The sequence below is a fragment of the Pseudophryne corroboree genome, chromosome 6 (genome assembly GCF_028390025.1).
Source record: "Pseudophryne corroboree isolate aPseCor3 chromosome 6, aPseCor3.hap2, whole genome shotgun sequence".
Taxonomy (NCBI): domain Eukaryota; kingdom Metazoa; phylum Chordata; class Amphibia; order Anura; family Myobatrachidae; genus Pseudophryne; species Pseudophryne corroboree.
The window spans coordinates 172,975,240-172,993,448 of record NC_086449.1 but is presented as its reverse complement, the minus strand read 5'-3'; the positions used below and the strand labels follow the sequence as shown (position 1 = coordinate 172,993,448).

At 39.7% G+C, this 18,209-nt stretch overlaps 2 protein-coding genes across 5 annotated transcripts in view; one reads left to right on the top strand and one right to left on the bottom strand.

The window, feature by feature from the left end:
- The window catches only part of TET3 (tet methylcytosine dioxygenase 3), a 130,669-nt gene extending 124,129 nt beyond the window's left edge, over positions 1-6,540 (top strand). For all 3 annotated transcript variants that reach the window (XM_063932116.1, XM_063932115.1, XM_063932117.1), the window contains one exon: positions 964-6,540. In XM_063932116.1, the coding sequence (XP_063788186.1) occupies positions 964-2,606 (1,643 nt within the window). In that variant the 3' untranslated portion in view covers positions 2,607-6,540. The remainder of the gene's footprint in view (positions 1-963) is intronic.
- Positions 1-18,209, bottom strand: part of MOB1A (MOB kinase activator 1A) — a 340,751-nt gene that overhangs the window by 53,561 nt on the left and 268,981 nt on the right. For both annotated transcript variants that reach the window (XM_063932120.1, XM_063932121.1), the window contains exon 5: positions 6,441-6,490. In XM_063932120.1, coding sequence (XP_063788190.1) covers positions 6,441-6,490 — 50 coding nt within the window. The remainder of the gene's footprint in view (positions 1-6,440; positions 6,491-18,209) is intronic.

Here is an 18,209-nt window from a genome sequence, read left to right as displayed (position 1 = left end):
CGCATCCAAAATCAGTAAAAGCCCATTCCACAAGGAAGGTGGGCTCTTCTTGGGCGGCTGCCTGAGGGGTCTCGGCTTTACAGTTTTGCCGAACGGCTACTTGGTCGGGTTCAAACACCTTTGCAAAGTTCTACAAGTTTGATACCCTGGCTGAGGAGGACCTTGTGTTTGCTCATTCGGTGCTGCAGAGTCATCCGCACTCTCCCGCCCGTTTGGGAGCTTTGGTATAATCCCCATGGTCCTTACGGAGTTCCCAGCATCCACTAGGACGTCAGAGAAAATAAGAATTTACTCACCGGTAATTATATTTCTCGTAGTCCGTAGTGGATGCTGGGCGCCCGTCCCAAGTGCGGACTTTCTGCAATCCGCGTATATAGTTATTGCTTAATAAGGGTTATTGTTATGAGCCATCCGTTGAGTGAGGCTCAGTTGTTGTTCATACTGTTAACTGGGTAAGGTTATCACAAGTTGTACGGTGTGATTGGTGTGGCTGGTATGAGTCTTACCCTGGATTCCAAAAATCCTTTCCTTGTAATGTCAGCTCTTCCGGGCACAGTTTCCCTAACTGAGGTCTGGAGGAGGGGCATAGAGGGAGGAGCCAGTGCACACCAGATAGTACCTAATCTTTCTTTAGAGTGCCCAGTCTCCTGCGGAGCCCGCTATTCCCCATGGTCCTTATGGAGTTCCCAGCATCCACTACGGACTACGAGAAATAGAATTACCGGTGAGTAAATTCTTATTTTTAGCACATCTACAATCATGTCTGAATCACCCCCATGGTTTCAATATAAATGTTTGTGTTTATTCATTTGTGTATTTAGTTTGCATTTTATGTTATTACTAACATTGCACATTGCTGCAAACTATGTTGGCACAGTATAGATAAGAATAAGATACAGTCCGTATTGCGTTTTGATGTCCACTATGGCCATACTAACAGCACTGTGTTCCCTGCATCCACAGGTATCCCTCAGCAACAGGTAAAGCCTTGTATTAAAGTGGAGCCAACCAATCACTACAGTTCCTTTAAGTATAACGCAAATGGAGTTGTTGAGAGTTACTCCGTGTTGGGCAGCTGCAGGCCTTCCGATCCCTACAGCATGGACAGTGTTTACTCCTACCATTCTTTCTATGCACAACCACCTAACCTGCCTTCTGTGAATGGCTATCATTCAAAATTTGCTCTTCCTTCCTTTGGATACTACGGATTTTCCAGCAACCCTGTGGTCCCTTCTCAGTTTGCAAATTATGGTTCCCCTGATACGAGGACTGGTGGGTGGATGAGCAACACATTTGAGAAAAAGCCTGAAATGCAGTCAATGGCTGACAGCATGAACCATGGTTATGGAAATGAGTTATCGGAGCAAAGTTATGGGAGAGCGCAACAGTACAGCCTGCCAGATCCACTCAGCCAGAAATCATTAGGCACCCCCCACCGGACTACTCCTGCTCCAATGGATACCAGTCCATATTCTCCCTGTTTCAGCAAAATCATTAAGAAGGAGCCAATCGGAGATTTCTTGCATGATCCCTTTCAGAGGGCTCCCAGTGTCCATTCTCAGAGCCCTGCTTTGAATCTCTCATTACAGAAAAGTGATCAATCTATTTCCTACAAAGCAAATGGTGTGTTTTCTTCTGAAAGACCAAGTGCAGATATATCCAATATGTTTATGACCAGTGAGAAAACTAGCTTACCAAACGGTCTAGATAAGAGAGACTATTATGGTGTCCAAGCGAATAGTGTCGGATTGAAGAACTTCCATGGACAGAATAAGCAGTGGGGTGCATACGGGATTGATACTCAGGCAGGACAACGTGACTCAAACACTCCAGGGAAAGTGTGGAGCTCATGCAAGCTTAGTGACAGCTTTGCAAACACTCAGGAGAAGAACTGGAGTGGTGGACGAGCCATGAAGGAGACTGCAATGTTCCAGGAAAAGCTCTGGAATTCAGTTGCCGGAAGCGATAGGTGCAGTGTAACACCTAGTTCCGGCATGCAGCAGAAGCCATGGAACATGTTTTCTGCTCCAGCCACTCCATCTACCCCCTTGAAAACAGATACCTGGGACCCCTACAGTCTAGATGATAACATGGAAGAAACCCCTGTGAAGAAAGAGGAGGATGACGAGGAAGTCTGGTCGGACAGTGAGCACAATTTCCTTGATGAAAACATTGGTGGGGTTGCAGTAGCTCCAGCCCATGGCTCCATTCTCATAGAGTGTGCACGGAGAGAACTTCATGCCACCACACCTGTAAAGAGGCCTAATCGCTGTCATCCAACCCGAATCTCCTTGGTATTCTACCAACACAAGAACTTAAATCAGCCTAACCATGGATTGGCACTTTGGGAAGCCAAAATGAAACAGCTGGCAGAGAGGGCACGGTTAAGGCAGGAGGAGGCTGCCAGGCTTGGCATCAAGCAAGAAGTCAAAGGCTTTGGCAAAAAGAGAAAGTGGGGAGGTGCTACCACTACAGAGACCCCACCTGTTGATAATAAGGACACCATCCCAACTCGTCAAACAGCTACTCTCCTAACAAACTCTTTCACAACATCATCTTCGTATGCCTATACCAAGGTTACGGGACCATACAGCCGCTGGATATGAGATTAAAACAGCTACCATTGTGGCCATTGTACCTCAGCTAATTGACAGCACTGTAATATATGGTGCTATTTTTGGTGCTTTTTCACATGTGTACAACAGGAGAATTTTGGTTATGTACACGTCTCCCAGGACTTACCCTTGAGCAAGAGAACTATTACTGTATAATGTTTTTATTTGTTTTTGTTTTTATTCCCCCCATTTTAATCTTAAAAAGATTTATATCTGCATTTTTAAGCCTAATGTTGTACAACAAATGACAGGAAAACACACAAATCATGGCATCCTTTTTTAACTGCATTCAGACATATATTTATTGGATTTTTATAGAACAGCGATGGTGCATAATTTATAGGCCATTCTCATCTGAATTGGTCTTTTTAGCTACTAGGAATCACAGGTGCCACACCGCCGGAAAAACATCCGCTTGCAGTTCACATTGCGTCAGTCTTGTGGATGGCGGTAGTGACTTATTCATAGCAGCGCGCTAGATCATGGATAGACCGTCTCTATGCTAATGAGGGAGATCAATAATTATCAGCTTGTTTGTCTATCATCATGCAAATACAGAACTACTGCAGGGTATAGCTGTTGGCCTACAGGGCAGGAATGCAGATGTGCCTGACGAGACAACTGCTTCAAATATATTTATGAAATCAATGTTATTTAAAGCAGCAAATTTGTAACATTTTAAATATATTTATAAAACCTAATTACTTGAAATAACTATACTTTGCGCACTGCACATACAGAGTGCTTTCTCTCTCCCTCACTTTTTATGCACCATTGAATTACATGCTAGAAATTAAGTAAATACAATGATTCTCTAGGTGGGAGGTGAAACCTTTTTTTTTTTTTATTTACAATATTTGGTATCTTAACAACATTATTTGCTGCTAGTATTTTTATAGTACCAAAAGTAAATGAAAAATTATCAGAATGCCTCGAGTCGCTTTACGTACACATCTGTTTTCCTGTCCTTGAGGTAGGTTCCTATGGAGAGGCATGCATCTACAATCTCTGGGGCAGATGTATTAAGACTGGAGAAGTGATAAAGCAGTGGTAAGTGAAGGTGATAACACACCAGCCAATCAGCTGCAATATGTAAATGAACAGTTAGGAGCTGACTGGCTGGTGCTTTATCACCTTGCACTTATCACTGCCTCATCACTTTTCCAGGCTTAATACATCTGCACCTCTGTGTGTCCGGGCTTTACCACTGCAGTAGTTAACCAGATTTTATGATTTGACTGAATGGAAGGGCTGCTGCCTCTCTTATCGAATTAAAACTGTGAATATGTACCATCATTCTCTATATTTTACTGTCATGGTGCTGAGGTATTCTCTGTTTCACTTATATTACTAGGACTGCCATGCAGACCAAAATATCCTGGATATTATTTTACTTTGGCGTTTCCCACTGAATATCGCTATGTGACTACAGGATAGCTCATTGTATATGTGTTTATAATTGGTTTTAATTTTTTTTATTTTTTTTAGAAGAGGCGGTTAGGGGGGTAGGTGGGTGTTGCTTTATCTCCACAATAAGCCAGTCAATTATTGCAAACTAGTGGTGCTAGAATATATACAACAGCAACACCTATTTTTTTGGGGGGGGGGGCCTGGATATTGCAGGTGCTACAAAGAATAAGTAATTAAATAAAAGTATTTTTTATGAACATAGTTGAATTAAGACTATTTAGATTTTTTAAGGAGGTAAATGTAATAGTTTCTAGATTGGATAAGGTTGCCAGGTTGTGCCGGAGATGATAAATAATGAACATTGCACCTATACTATTGACCACTCCAGTTGTCGGGTGGTTAATAGCACACCGAATGTAAATCCAATAATAAGTCAAATTTTTTTTACCATTGTTATTATTTTGTTGTATTAGGTGTAAAATGCTCGGGAACAGACCCCATGTCTGAGTTTCTAAAACCGTCAGTCTGTAAATAGCTTTCCTTTTTTTTTTTTTGCCTGTTTTATAATTTCATTTTAAAGCACTTTTTATCCTGCTGCGAACATTTTGAAATAGATAATGGGAGAATTGTATATAGAGGTAGAATATTTAACGCAATGTGTCCGTCCTACCGATTGCTATATCTGCTTTTATATATATATATATAAATATATATATAAATATATATAGAATTTTCCTCTTTTGTTGTAATTTGTAAACTACACAAATGTTGCTATTGTACAGTTTAAAGCAGCAGTTAGCGAAAAGGAAGAATAAAATGCCACTCCCCAAACCCCCACATGAAATGCCTGTACAGCACTAAATGAATGATACTGAGTATCTGAACATTACCTTTATGAGAGAAGCCAAGGCTCAGAAGTTAAATCTCTATCTCCACAAATTTGTTCTTCTGATGATTAAGATTACCAAATATTAGGTACTATTGACTGATATATTTGGTGAACAAGACCTAGTCATATTGATGCTAAATTTCAAACACATTTACAGTTATCTGCTTTTTAATATCCCTCTTTTACATTTGACAGATGACATCTTATCAGTACCGACATAAATTCACCTTTAACAAATGCGGCATTGAAGGCCACATAGGTTATATATATATATATATATATATATTCCTTCCCCCCAAACCAACACCCCTTCCGGGCTCAATATAGTCATGCACAAAACACGGCAGTGGTGTGAAGCCGAACCTGTCCAATTTGATTGACCACACATTTCACCAGATTGGAAGGTGATACTCGCATATTGGCTGAGCAGCTGGATGGGTCAATGTCTAGAAAGATTGTTAGAACACAGGTTCTCAAACTCGGTCCTCAGGACCCCACACGGTTCATGTTTTGCAGGTCACCTGTAGATTTTTTAAATGTGACAGTTGGTCATACACAGTGCACCTGCTGGGTGACATGGAAAACATGAACCGTGTGGGGTCCTGAGGACTGAGTTTGAGAACCACTGTCTTAGAACAATAGCTTGCACTCAGCTGCATAACAAGTATAAATACAGTGCCAAGAATCTTCAATTCTGTCTAGTTATGGTAACATTTACATATATATTTGTGAATATGAAATTGTTTTTCATATTGGATTAGTTTTAATTTTAGATTTAAGGTCCTTCAAAAGGAATAGGGCTCTCCAAGTATATGCGTTAATTAAATATTTTATCGGCCAAATTATAAAACATTTGCAATGTTCATCTAGGGAGGTTTAAAATATGTAGGTCATGTCTGCATTTTATCATTAATTTTAAACATTTTATTGCTCTTTTAGTCTATGAACCAAATTTATAATTCCAGATTTTCCAATTTTAGCTTTCAAGTAATTTTTTAAGGACACGTAAGAAAATTGGTGCATGTTACTATGTAAAAAGATGTAATTATTAGCACCTTATTTGTTGTAATTGATTTTAAGGTGCGTTTACTATGGTGAGAGCACATTTTTGCTATTGGTTTTCACCTCCTTCATCTCCACCCCATTCTCCTGCTAGTTTATATGTGTCCTGTTATGAAGTGGGCAAGGACAAAATGACCTTTAACCAATCAGGTCATTGGAATTGTCCACATTTTAGGGGATGAGTGTTCTCATCTTGTGCAAGCCAATTACATGTCTGCTGGTGTTGTTACATAGGGCAGTATCATAATGTGAGGAAGGGGGTGAGATCAACTGGAATCCCAAGACTGAGGGACAGTGGAAGGAGCAAGATCCCATGACCATGCAGAAGTAATGTGAGACTAGTGATACAGGATGAATGTGATGTAAAACTCACCCACTGCATGAAATGAAGTTCATACATACATACAAAACAAGTACAGTTATGAAAATTAAAGTAAACATCTAGTTGCTAAGGGTTACAACACCTGTTTTGCAGTCCATTGTGCACCTATTTTCATAAATGTCCCAACAGGTCCTGTTAATGATGACAGATTGAAAATAAATATTAAAAGCATATATTTTTCAGCAGGCTTCCCCAGATTTATTATAACACATAGAATACGAAGTGGTGTTTTAACTACTACACGATTTAACTGTTGCCTAAGGCTCAGAAATATAAAATGGAGATTAGTTTAGAAAAAATGTGACCCTGAAAAAATTACTCAGTATTGCTGTTAGTGAAGTGACCAATGCAGTCTATCTTAGAAGAGACAATAAATTGTATATAGATTTAATCATTCCTTAAATAAAAAATCTCTAGAGAAAAAAAAAAAAACTTTGGCAAAGTTGCTAAAAGATCTTTTTTCTTCTTCAAACTTAATATTGTATTGATTTTTACTAACAAAAATAATTGTAAAAATTGATAAAATCGAATTTGAAAAAAATATCTAAAAATGAATTGTTGTTCTTATATTATCTCACGTAGTTATGTCTCTTTTTTTCTGACCCAAAGGAGCAGAACACTTTTTGACCAATTTACAGAGGCCCAATGATTTATTTAGAGGTCCTATTATACTACTGTATGCCTGGTCTAAGTATGTGAACAGCCTTAATTATACATATGTGAATTGGACATAACGGGTAGGCGGGTTTTGGCACTCCAGTAAGTTTCTAGCTGTGGGTAATAGCAGTTGTAGACTTGTAACTCGAAAACCTGGAAGGGTTGTCGCCTTCTGTGATAGAAGACGTTGCAGAAGTGTCAAATGCACTTGTATATCTCTCTGTTGTATCTTTGCCCTATTTACTAAATATAGCTCTCTCTATTTTTATTTTATTTTTTTCCATTTTTTTTAATGGTGCTTTAGTCCATTCCTGGTAAATGTTATAGGATACAAATTCCTCATTTCTCAAACTGGCAACCAAGAATGAAGATGTAAAGGTAGTGAGAAGAGAGATTGGAAATGACTGAGATTCTGTATAAGATATTTTGGCTGTGTTTTACACTACATTTACCCTACCTCAGACTCCTTGCGTTGACACTTTCCTTTTAGAGGGACCACGGTGCTGGAACTGGTTAGCGTTAATTATGAATAAGTTAGACTGTGCTATGCATACCTTGGCAGCTGAGTCAACCCTTCATTTGTGTAATAAGTAGCGTATTCCACATGTCCACTTGAAAAGAGGTCCAACATTGCATTTATATTCTAATCTTAATTGACAGACCTCTATAGTATTATACTGTACAAGTCAAATGTTATTCCCCTTAAAAATAAAAAAATCACTGGTAAACTATTGTTTGCATGTTGAAGTGTATATGATTTATCATACATATACACATATTATAGTAGGCATCCATGCAGTTTTCCTCCATAATGATTTCATTTTGGATGCTGTAACTGTAATGATGTGTTGGGAGCAAAAATTCTAGAAGTAATGCTTTCCCTGATGTTGTGGTATGAAATCCACCTGATTAAAGGTTCATTCAGAAGGGCCTTTAATAAGTGGTAAGCAAGAATTTGAGCAAGAGGTGTGTCCGACATTTTGGTTGACCTGCATTATGCAGTATTGTGTTCCCGATGATTGTGCCACATTCAAAGTGGTTCAGTCACATCATGGACACCTCTCGACCAGATTCCTACTAAACCCTCATTCATCGTTCCTCTGAATTGGGCTTTTGTTTTTATATCTGCATTTCTTTTTCTAAAGGTGTTGCGTCTTCTGATGAAAACGTGGTTGCGATGTTCGACTTGTGCTTGATTCGGTTAGTTGATGTGTCAGTGACTTGTGACCTCTCCAGCTTGCATTTTTATATTGTCCATTGTGTAGAAATATGTTATATTTGCAAATAAAGTGAAAAAAAAAAGAAAAACGTTGCCACTAGCTGCAAGATTATTGCCCTTCTAGAAAACATGGATCTGGACAACAAGTGAAGTGTGTATACAGGAATGTGATCAGGGAAATGGGGGGGGGGGGGTTTGGGTGGGAAGAACGAAAAGATCGACCTTACACATAAAACCATGGTCTGAATTACCACTTGGTTAAACAGTGCTCTTCTTTGATTTAAGTTGTGGTTTGAAGAAAACCCAATACTGCTAATTAGATTGGCTTCATCTCCATACTAATCTGGAATCACTTTTCCCTTCAGTGCATGCTAGCTTTAGGTCTCAGGTCTGGAGCCCTTCCAGGTTACTTCGTAATATCAGAATGGACAATCAGTTTTACGACATGTCAAGTCCACCCATTTATATCCCAATAATGCTCCATGTAGAAATATGTAATGTAACAGAAAGTGATATAAAATAAAGTGCTATATACAATTTCCATTTGCAGTGGTTGGGGGCTAGCTCCTGTAAGTTGAACATTTGTGGATTCACATAGGTCTTACGGTTTTTCCAAGTAATTAACCATTACAGATGACACATCACCTTGCATTTACACTCAAACACCTATTTAAAGTTTGTAATATTTTATTTTGTTGGGCATTTAACTTGTTTCAACTATGCAAACAAGAAGAAGCAGCAGCCGAGAGGAGTCATCACAGATGATGTTGTTCTATCGCAAAGACAATTAGAAACAAAACCTTATTTCTTTTCTCAGTTTGATTTAAGCAGGGATGACAAGTTCCCTTTAATGGTGAATTACAGGCAAAAGGAAAAACAAGAGGTCTATATGAAAGCACATAACATACGCTGCCTATTGTTTCTTAATTAAGCAGGCGCAAGTGCAGCCAATCAGTGGTTTTGTAAGTTATGATGTCAGTGAGAAGTGAGGTCCAAAGGCTCTGCCTCCACTTTAATTTTCTGTAGCTGACAGTTGACACCGCTTATGTACTTATACCACGATGGTGCTATATCATTCCTCTGCCTCAGAATCCTCACAGGTGCTGTTTTACATACAACTTACACTGGAAGTCTATGACAATTACTAATCTCAAACAATAATAAGCTTAAGTTATATTAACTAAAATGCAACATCATAACGGAAGGGGGGTAAATTTACTAAGACTTCTAAAAAGAAAAAGCTGAGGCGTTCCCCATAACAAGCCAATCAGCTTCTTACTATCATTCATTTAGTACACTCTAGAAAATGAAAGCTAGATTCCAATTGGCTGCTATACGCGGCCAATCACTTTCAAGATATCAGATTCTGTTTATAATTTTTTTAAGCTCTTAGTAAATCTACCGCAAGCAGTGTAAAACAATAGTGAGAAAAATGTTACTAGAAAAATTGCAATGTTTTCTACAATTTCATTTTATACAACAACGTACAACACATTCAATTAAAAAAAATGTATTCATTGCTGTGGGGGTTACAGAACATTGGTCTTGTAATTAAATAGCCCCAAAGATGTGGTACACAAACTTACCAGGTGCTAAGTGATACCATTATATTTGGAAGCTATTAACGTTAATTCAGGTGATTTTACATATTAAAAGTTTCTGACCGAGATAAAATCAACTATAGATTACACATTTACAAAAAAAAAACACATATTTATAAGATCCATTGGTATCTTATGGGGATTTCCCACGTATTTGCCACTTAGATCATGCAACGTAACGTGTACAATGCAGGTGTCCACATATGAATTCAGGAGACTTGATCATAATAAAGAGCTCTCAAGTGATGGTATATTCTGTCATAAGAGATAGTGGGCTGTTACATCTATTTAATGGATGGTTCCTCTAGGAAAACTGATGAATAAGCTACGTTTAGGTACAGTACACTTGGTGGCAGTGCTACTAGTATTCCTCATCTCCTTTTTCTTCTACACATTTGCAATCGAAACACTGATTACATTTGTGCATATATTACATATTACTTTTCTATTTAACCCACCCCTTTCATTAATGGTTCATTTATAATGCAACATTTTTATTTTACGGCTTTGTACATTTTATATATTTTACCATTTTTTGTTCCTTCATATATGGTGCTATTTTCTTTTTTTATTATTATTACTATTTTTGGGAGGAAAGAGGGTGAAAGTAATTTATTGTATAGTAACCAAATCTTTTTTTCCAATTATTTTCACATGTAATATAAATTGCTGTAACACATTTTATTTTCTAAAATATACCTCACAAATACATCACTGCAGTCTGTTCACAAAAAGCTACAAATGGTCATTGTGGAAGAGAGCATACAGCCATGTACTGGTCAGAAAGGATTTTAATTATTTCCACACCAGAGTTGCCTACGATAGTCACAAAACTACTTCAAATATAAAATGGCAAGCAGAGGAGGGGTTCCAATCTTGTGTTGTAACGTTTGAGGGTGTTAGTTTGTATAGAGAAACAATAATGTACAAATATACAGACACACGTATACACATCTGTAAACACACTTACTGGTATGGGAATTTTTATCCGGAATATGATGAGCAGGAAATTCAAAAAAAAACAAGCAGGTATTGGTGAATATTGGCGATGTCTTGTACACTATTTTAGGCAGTGTTTCTTCCTAAAGTTACGATGAGGAGCTCCGCTTTAACTAATGCAGCAAGTAGGTGGTCGACAGGGGCTATGTGGGTTAAGATGCAAAATTTTTAAATGTGTTTTCATGGTGTTCTAGATTACAGAACATTTATTATTCAGAAAATACCATAGTCCCAATAATTCCGGATAGCAGATCCCATATATACATATGTAAATTTCAAAAGTATTAGAGAAGGTAAGGACACATATAACATATATATGTATAAATTGGTAGGATGTTTTTCTTTACTTTTTCATTATCAGGGATAATTTCAACAGAGAATTTGCCACCTTAATAATGTAATTGTTTTCAGGGATTACTCTCCACACACCACACTTCAGATACAGGCATTTAACTTTTGATAACCTTTGTTCTTTTATTATGCATACTGTCAAATGGAAAAATAAAATAATGTACATTTTAGGTATGGCTTGTCCATTTTTATCTTTTTATGTATTTGAATTAATTCTTTTCCATGTTGTTTGGGGATAATGCGTACCTGTATTGTCAGTGCCAGCAGCAGGGGGAAGGGTTAAACTGAATAAAAGGTTGGTTTTGTGGCATAAATATATGCAGTATAGTTAGCTAGAAAATAGATGTTGATGTATTTGATTTCTTGTCTTTAAATTCACTGGCTACAAGATTCTCCAATGGAGCTAAGCTTGTAAGCCACACTTGAATATATCTCAACTTGTGACTGTGGTTACTTGAAAATTCAGTTTATTTTGGGGTTGATCTGATGAATGGTAGATTTTACAATGTCCGGAGGCGATAGGATTAATGTGTATTAAACTGCAGATATGACTAGTACAGTAAATTGATGCTGGTAATTTTATTTTGAATAATTTTCCATGTTTTGTATTTTTTTTCTCCTGTACATTTCCTTTCACCCTTTGTGTTCTGTAATTTTTATTTTTAGGATGCCTAAAAAATTACAAGTATGAATCTTTTTTTTTTTTTTTTGTATTTTATTATAATTTTCACAAGCAGCTTGTTTGTGAAATGTATTATTCCTGATAACTAAAATATTGTGGGTGTTTTAATAAATTTTATATTTATTTTTTGCACTCAAACTCTGTGTTGGTTTTTTTTTTTCCTTTTTATTATTGTATCATGTAAAAATTTTATTTCTTTACCTTTACACATAGGGGGTGTTCAATTAGCTCCTGCAATTTACTCAGCTGAGTATTCAATTGGAGGCCGTTTTCACCTGTTTTTAAGGCATTTTTGGCAATGCCTTTTCACTATTTTCTTTTTTCTTTTTTTTTAGAGAAAAGGCATTGGCAAGAAATGCCTCAAAATCTGCAAAAACGGCCCTCGTATTCACCAGCACAGGTGCGAAGACGTGTTTTTCGCTCCTGCCGAATGTTTCAGAAAGGCAAAAAAACGCCATTGCATGGGGTGAATCCCAATTAGCCCTAAAAATAGCGAAAAGTGCAGTTTTTTCGCCTAGGCCAAAAAACGGCACTAATTGAATACCCCCCATAATGGTGATCCTAATGGCAGTCAGGAAACAATTTGTTTTAAAACTGGCAACACACATGGGTGAACACATTACATAGACCTGCCGAATGCGCCTGTAAATTTGGTCGTTTGTTGACCAACGTACGGGCATACCAAATAATGATCCCATACATTTTATTTAGATTGGTCTTCGGTATCACACATGTTTACTGACTCCTTACACAACACTATTTGCTGACATTGTATCTTGCAATAAGAATTGTATAGAAAAAAATTATATAAGCCCTGAGGGTCCGCGTTAAAAAAGCATCATTTTGGATTTAATGCATGGGGAAACACATAAGTTCCACATTTTACGTGAAATCTATGGTTACTGCAAACCCGAAACCGACCCGGGTAGCCTGCGTTGCGACCCAGTTCATGCTAAAATGAACAGAGAGGCGGATCACTATCACCCTGGGCATCCTTTATATTAGTGTTCGGCAGTCCCAACGGCGTTCCTCAGCTCCTGGAGCCCTAGGTCGCTGCCTAATGGAAGCACTAGTCCTGACCTGCTGACATTTCTGACCTTCCTTCTAGGAGATCTTGAAGGGGAAATTAAGGAGGCAAGAGCAGAGGGCATGTTGAGAAATGCATGGCACAAGCAAGATGCTATTGTGTGTTTCGATGTGGAATACCTTAATTCAAAGTCCTAAGATTTGCAAAGATTCATACCAGCTGTATAGAACAGTTGTACAGTAATTATTTTTATTTTGTTCATTAGTTCACCTAAAGATTGGAGATAGTGTAACAAGTTAAATTAACATGTTGGTTAAATAGGTGGGTTTAGTATGAAATACCTACAATCAAAATCCAGACGGTCAAAATACAGACATTTAAAATGTCGACAGGTCAAAAAGTCAACACAGATTAAAAAAAAATGTTTGTGTGTCGACATGGACACCATATAAGTGTACTGCATCCCTCGGTACACTATTATATTCCCCCTCCAGGTCCACTGGGAAGGTAAACTATGAACAAGTCTGTTTCAATGAAAAAATCATGAAAACTCATGTAGACTTTTTGACCTGTCGACATTTTAAATGTTGGGATTTTGACCTTGTCGGGATTTTGACCGTCGGTCAATGGCTGTCAGTATTTTGACCATCGGGATTTTGATTGTAGGTAAATTGACCGCATCCCAAACAGATATTTACCTCTCCCCACCAAAAAAAAACAACAACTTCTTCCTTCTGTCTCACCTGATTGGTCATTTAACAGACATAGCATGTATGTTTTCTAAGATTATTATTAAGCAATGATTTCTTGTATACATTTCAAGCACTATAAGTTTTAAACAGTATTTTATGCGTCATATATATATATATATATATATATATTTATATATATATATTCAGACTAATTTTTCACAATATTCAACCTCATTGCATTGAGTGATCGTGTAATTAGTTTCACCATAATGATGATTATGGAGAGAAAGAAATTTCCTTTTCTTATTACTTCTCCATTATATTGCTATAAGGAGCTCTCCCCTACTGAACAGCAGCATGTTATGAGAAAGAGCCTGATCACAGTGCAGAGAAAGCTCTATCACCTGTCAGACATGATCAGCTAGGCTTCTCTGCACTGTGATCAGGCTCTATTTTTTTGGTAGTCAGAGAAAAAAAATACGAATGAATACACCATCGGTCAAACGCGACTGTTTAGGTATACAACTCGGTAATTTACAAAAAATTGTATTTCACAAACACTGCCGGCAATAGCCAAACACTGCCGTGAAAAAATACAATTCGTAAAAAAAAGCAGTTTTAAAACAGACCTGCTTTTTTTTTTTACCGTGTTCTGATAGTCCTGTACGGATCCATGAGATCCGTGCATGTTTATCAGTGGGAAGGGGTGGGAAACTGTTAAAAAATAAAATAAAAATGCGTGGGGTTCCCCCTCCTAAGCAAAACCAGCCTCGGGCTCTTTGAGCCGGTCCTGGTTGTAAAAATATGGGGGGAAAATTGACAGGGGATCCCCCATATTTTAACAACCAGCACCGGGCTCTGCGTCCGGTCCTGGTGCAAAAAATACCCTGGAGGAGTGGGGACCCCTTAAATCAAGGGGACCCCCCCTCCAGCCACCCAAGGGCCTGGGGTGAAGCCCGAGGCTGTCCCCCCCCCATCCAAGGGCTGCGGATGGGGGGCTGATAGCCATGTGTAAAAATAAGAATATTGTTTTTTGTAGCAGTACTACAAGTCCCAGCAAGCCTCCCCCGCAAGCTGTTACTTGGAGAACCACAAGTACCAGCATGCGGTGGATAAATGGGCCCGCTGGTACCTGTAGTACTACTACAAAAAAAATACCCAAATAAAAACAGAACTCACACACCTTGAAAGTAAAACTTTATAACATACATGCACACCTACATTCACACATACTTACCTATGTTCACATGAGGGTCGGTCCAATTCTCCATGTAGAATCCATGGGGTACCTGAAAATAAAATTATACTCACACAATCCAGTGTAGATCGGTTCTCTTCTACTTGTAATCCACGTACTTGGCAAAAAAACAAACCGAAAAACCCGAACCACGCACTAAAAGGGGTCCCATGTTTACACATGGGACCCCTTTCCCCGACTGCCGAGACCCCCCGTGACTCCCTCTGTGACAGGAGTCACGGGGGGTCTCGGCAGTCGGGGAAAGGGGTCCCATGTGTAAACATGGGACCCCTTTTAGTGCGTGGAGCATGGAGAAGTGGACCGACCCTCGTGTGAACATAGATAAGTATGTGTGAATGTAGGTGTGCATGTATGTAATAAAGTTTTACTTTCAAGGTGTGAGTTCTGTTTTTATTTGGGTATTTTTTTGTAGTAGTACTACAGGTACCAGCGGGCTCGTTTTTCCACCGCATGCTGGTACTTGTGGTTCTCCAAGTAACAGCTTGCGGGGGAGGCTTGCTGGGACTTGTAGTATTGCTACAAAAAACAATATTCTTATTTTTACACATGCTATCAGCCCCCCATCCGCGGCCCTTGGATGGGGGGGACAGCCTCGGGCTTCACCCCTGGCCCTTGGGTGGCTGGAGGGGGGGGACCCCTTGATTTAAGGGGTCCTCACTCCAGGGTACCCCGGCCAGGGGTGACTAGTTAGTGATTTAATGACAGGGCCGCAGGGACCGATATAAAAGTGTACCCGGCTGTGGCATTATCTCTCTGACTAGTGGAGCCCGGTGCTGGTTCAAAAAATACGGGGGACCTCTACGTTTTTTGCCCCCCGTATTTTTTGCACCAGGACCGGATGCAGAGCCCGGTGCTGGTTGTTAAAATATGGGGGATCCCCTGTCAATTTTTCCCCCATATTTTTACAACCAGGACCGGCTCAAAGAGCCCGAGGCTGGTTTTGCTTAGGAGGGGTGACCCCACGCATTTTTTTTTAACTCTTTAAACACTTATTTAAGGTACACAATGAAGCCCTGCACGGATCTCACAGATCCGGCCGAGATTCATTGTGTTAATGTCGGCAGTGTTTTACTAATCACTCACGTAAAACACTGCCCGACATTACGAATGACATCGACATCGGAAAAAACGAAAATGCAGAATATGACAGCATAGTAAATGAGGCGTAAAAAAACAAAAAGTTGCAAATTCACACATTCGATGTCATTCGTGTTTGAACTTTAACCTCATTCTGAAAAATACGAATTTTAGTAAATATACCCCTGTGTGCCTATGCCAGTTGTTCACAAACTTTTTTTAATCACGGCACCCTAGATTATCAGAGTTTTTTTTTCCCCGACACCCCTGTCCCCAAAGTTTGGGCAATTCGATGCACAAATTTTAAATGTGATTTTGTGTTGTGGAATATACCTTATGAGAAGTGCGCAGGAACTACTGTATTGTAAAAGTAATAAGGAAGCTGGGGCTCCTACACTAATTACATGCAGATCCTGTTTGGCTTGCTTATCCACCCAGATTCCTGTACAGGACGGTCTATGTTTTAAGTATTATATTTCACATCACCAGACCGTCCCACCAGCACCTGTCCAGGAACCACTTTGGATGTCTTCCTTATCTCAGGTCGTGAAGCAGTTAGTTGATCTCCTGTCAGAACCTACTTTGCCTCCTGCAGTGGGGTTCCCTTAGCAATTACAACATGCTTTGGCTACCCCACCTATACATCCTCCCTGGATGGATACTTTCTCCCACTCTGTTCACAATTTGGCTGAAATGTCTATACGCTTTTCATCAGATGCTACAAGGTGACAGACCGTTAGTCTCCAAAGCGCATAGATGTTTTGTAGCTTCCTCACATTCTGTGTGGGATTCAGATTCTGTGGTATCTGATCAGGAGAAAGATGATGCAAATGTCTCAGATCCAGAATCTTCCTGTTTGTGAGGAACAGCACTCTAATGTGGATGTGCCTGCCTTAGTGCGGGCAGTCAAAACAATCCTGGACATAGAAGAGGAGAAGCCGATTCCTAAGCCTAAGGCCTATTTGTTTAAATGACAGAAGGTCATTAAAGCAGAATTCCCTCGGTCGGATCAGCTTACCGACCTCTTGTGGGAAGCCTGGATTATGCCTAACAAGCAGTTCGCGCTACCAAAAGGTCTTACGTCCTTTTACCCTCTTCCAGTAGCAGAATGTACTAAGTGGGAGGCTCACTGTTCAGTAGATACTCATGTGGGTCACCTTGTTAGGAAGCTCTACATTACCTATTCCCACTCTGCGGGCGCCATTACATGCCCAGCTATGGCTTGGGTTGCTAAAGCTATTGAGGGCTGGGCAGATGCCCTTGAAGGCAGCCTCCCATCACATGCTGTCAGAAAACAACTCTCCCACATCTCCCATATTAGGAAAGCAGCTTCTTACCTTGGGAAAGCAGCCCTAGATACAGGCGTACTTGCTTATAAAGAGTTTGAGACCTCAGTGGCAGCTTGATGAGTTTTCTGGCTCCACTCCTGGATTCCAAAAAAGGCACTTGAATCTATACCCTTCACAGCTAGTATACTTTTTGAAGCCGAGTTGGACAAAATTGTGGCCATTGTTGCTGCATCTAAAAATGCCTTCCTGCCTTCAGCTACTGCCCCAAAGCCCATGTCCTTTCGCCCCCAGGCTAAGGCTAAGGGCATGTCCTTTCCCATGCAGAACAGCTCCACCAAATGATGCTCCAAGCAATCCTGCCCTGCCAGATGTCGGCTGCAACATTAGACTACAAGCCCCTCCTCCTGACGGGGTGGGCTTCCTCTTGGGGAAACCCACGGTGGGAGGCCGATTTCTTTGGTTTGCAGAGTCCTGGCGTCACACTACCACAGACGCTTGGGTATGAGAAGTGGTCTCCCACGGGTACACTCTCAATATTCAGAGGCGTTCTCAACAATTTTTTTTGTACGGGTCTTCCAGCAGATCCAATCAATACCTTGACTATGCAACAGGCCTTGCAATCTCTTCTACAATCTGGAGTCATAGTGCCATTTCCTGCAGAGCAACAAAGGACAGGCTATTACTCCACACTTTTCCTAGTCCAAAAACCAAACGGTTCCTTTTGACCCATACTCAATCTCAAGGCACTCAACAAGTTTATATGGGTGCCCAGGTTTCACATGCAAACCCTTTGCTCCATTAACCTGGCATTGGAGCCTGGGGACTTTATGACTTCCCTGGATATTCAGGATGCATACCTACATGTGCCTATCACTTCCAACAATCAGTAATACCTCAGATTTGCTGTCACTCAACAGCATTATCACTTCCAGGCACTGTCCTTCGGATTTTCTATGGCGCCTCAGGTCTTTACCAAAATTGTGGCAGTCATGGCTGCAC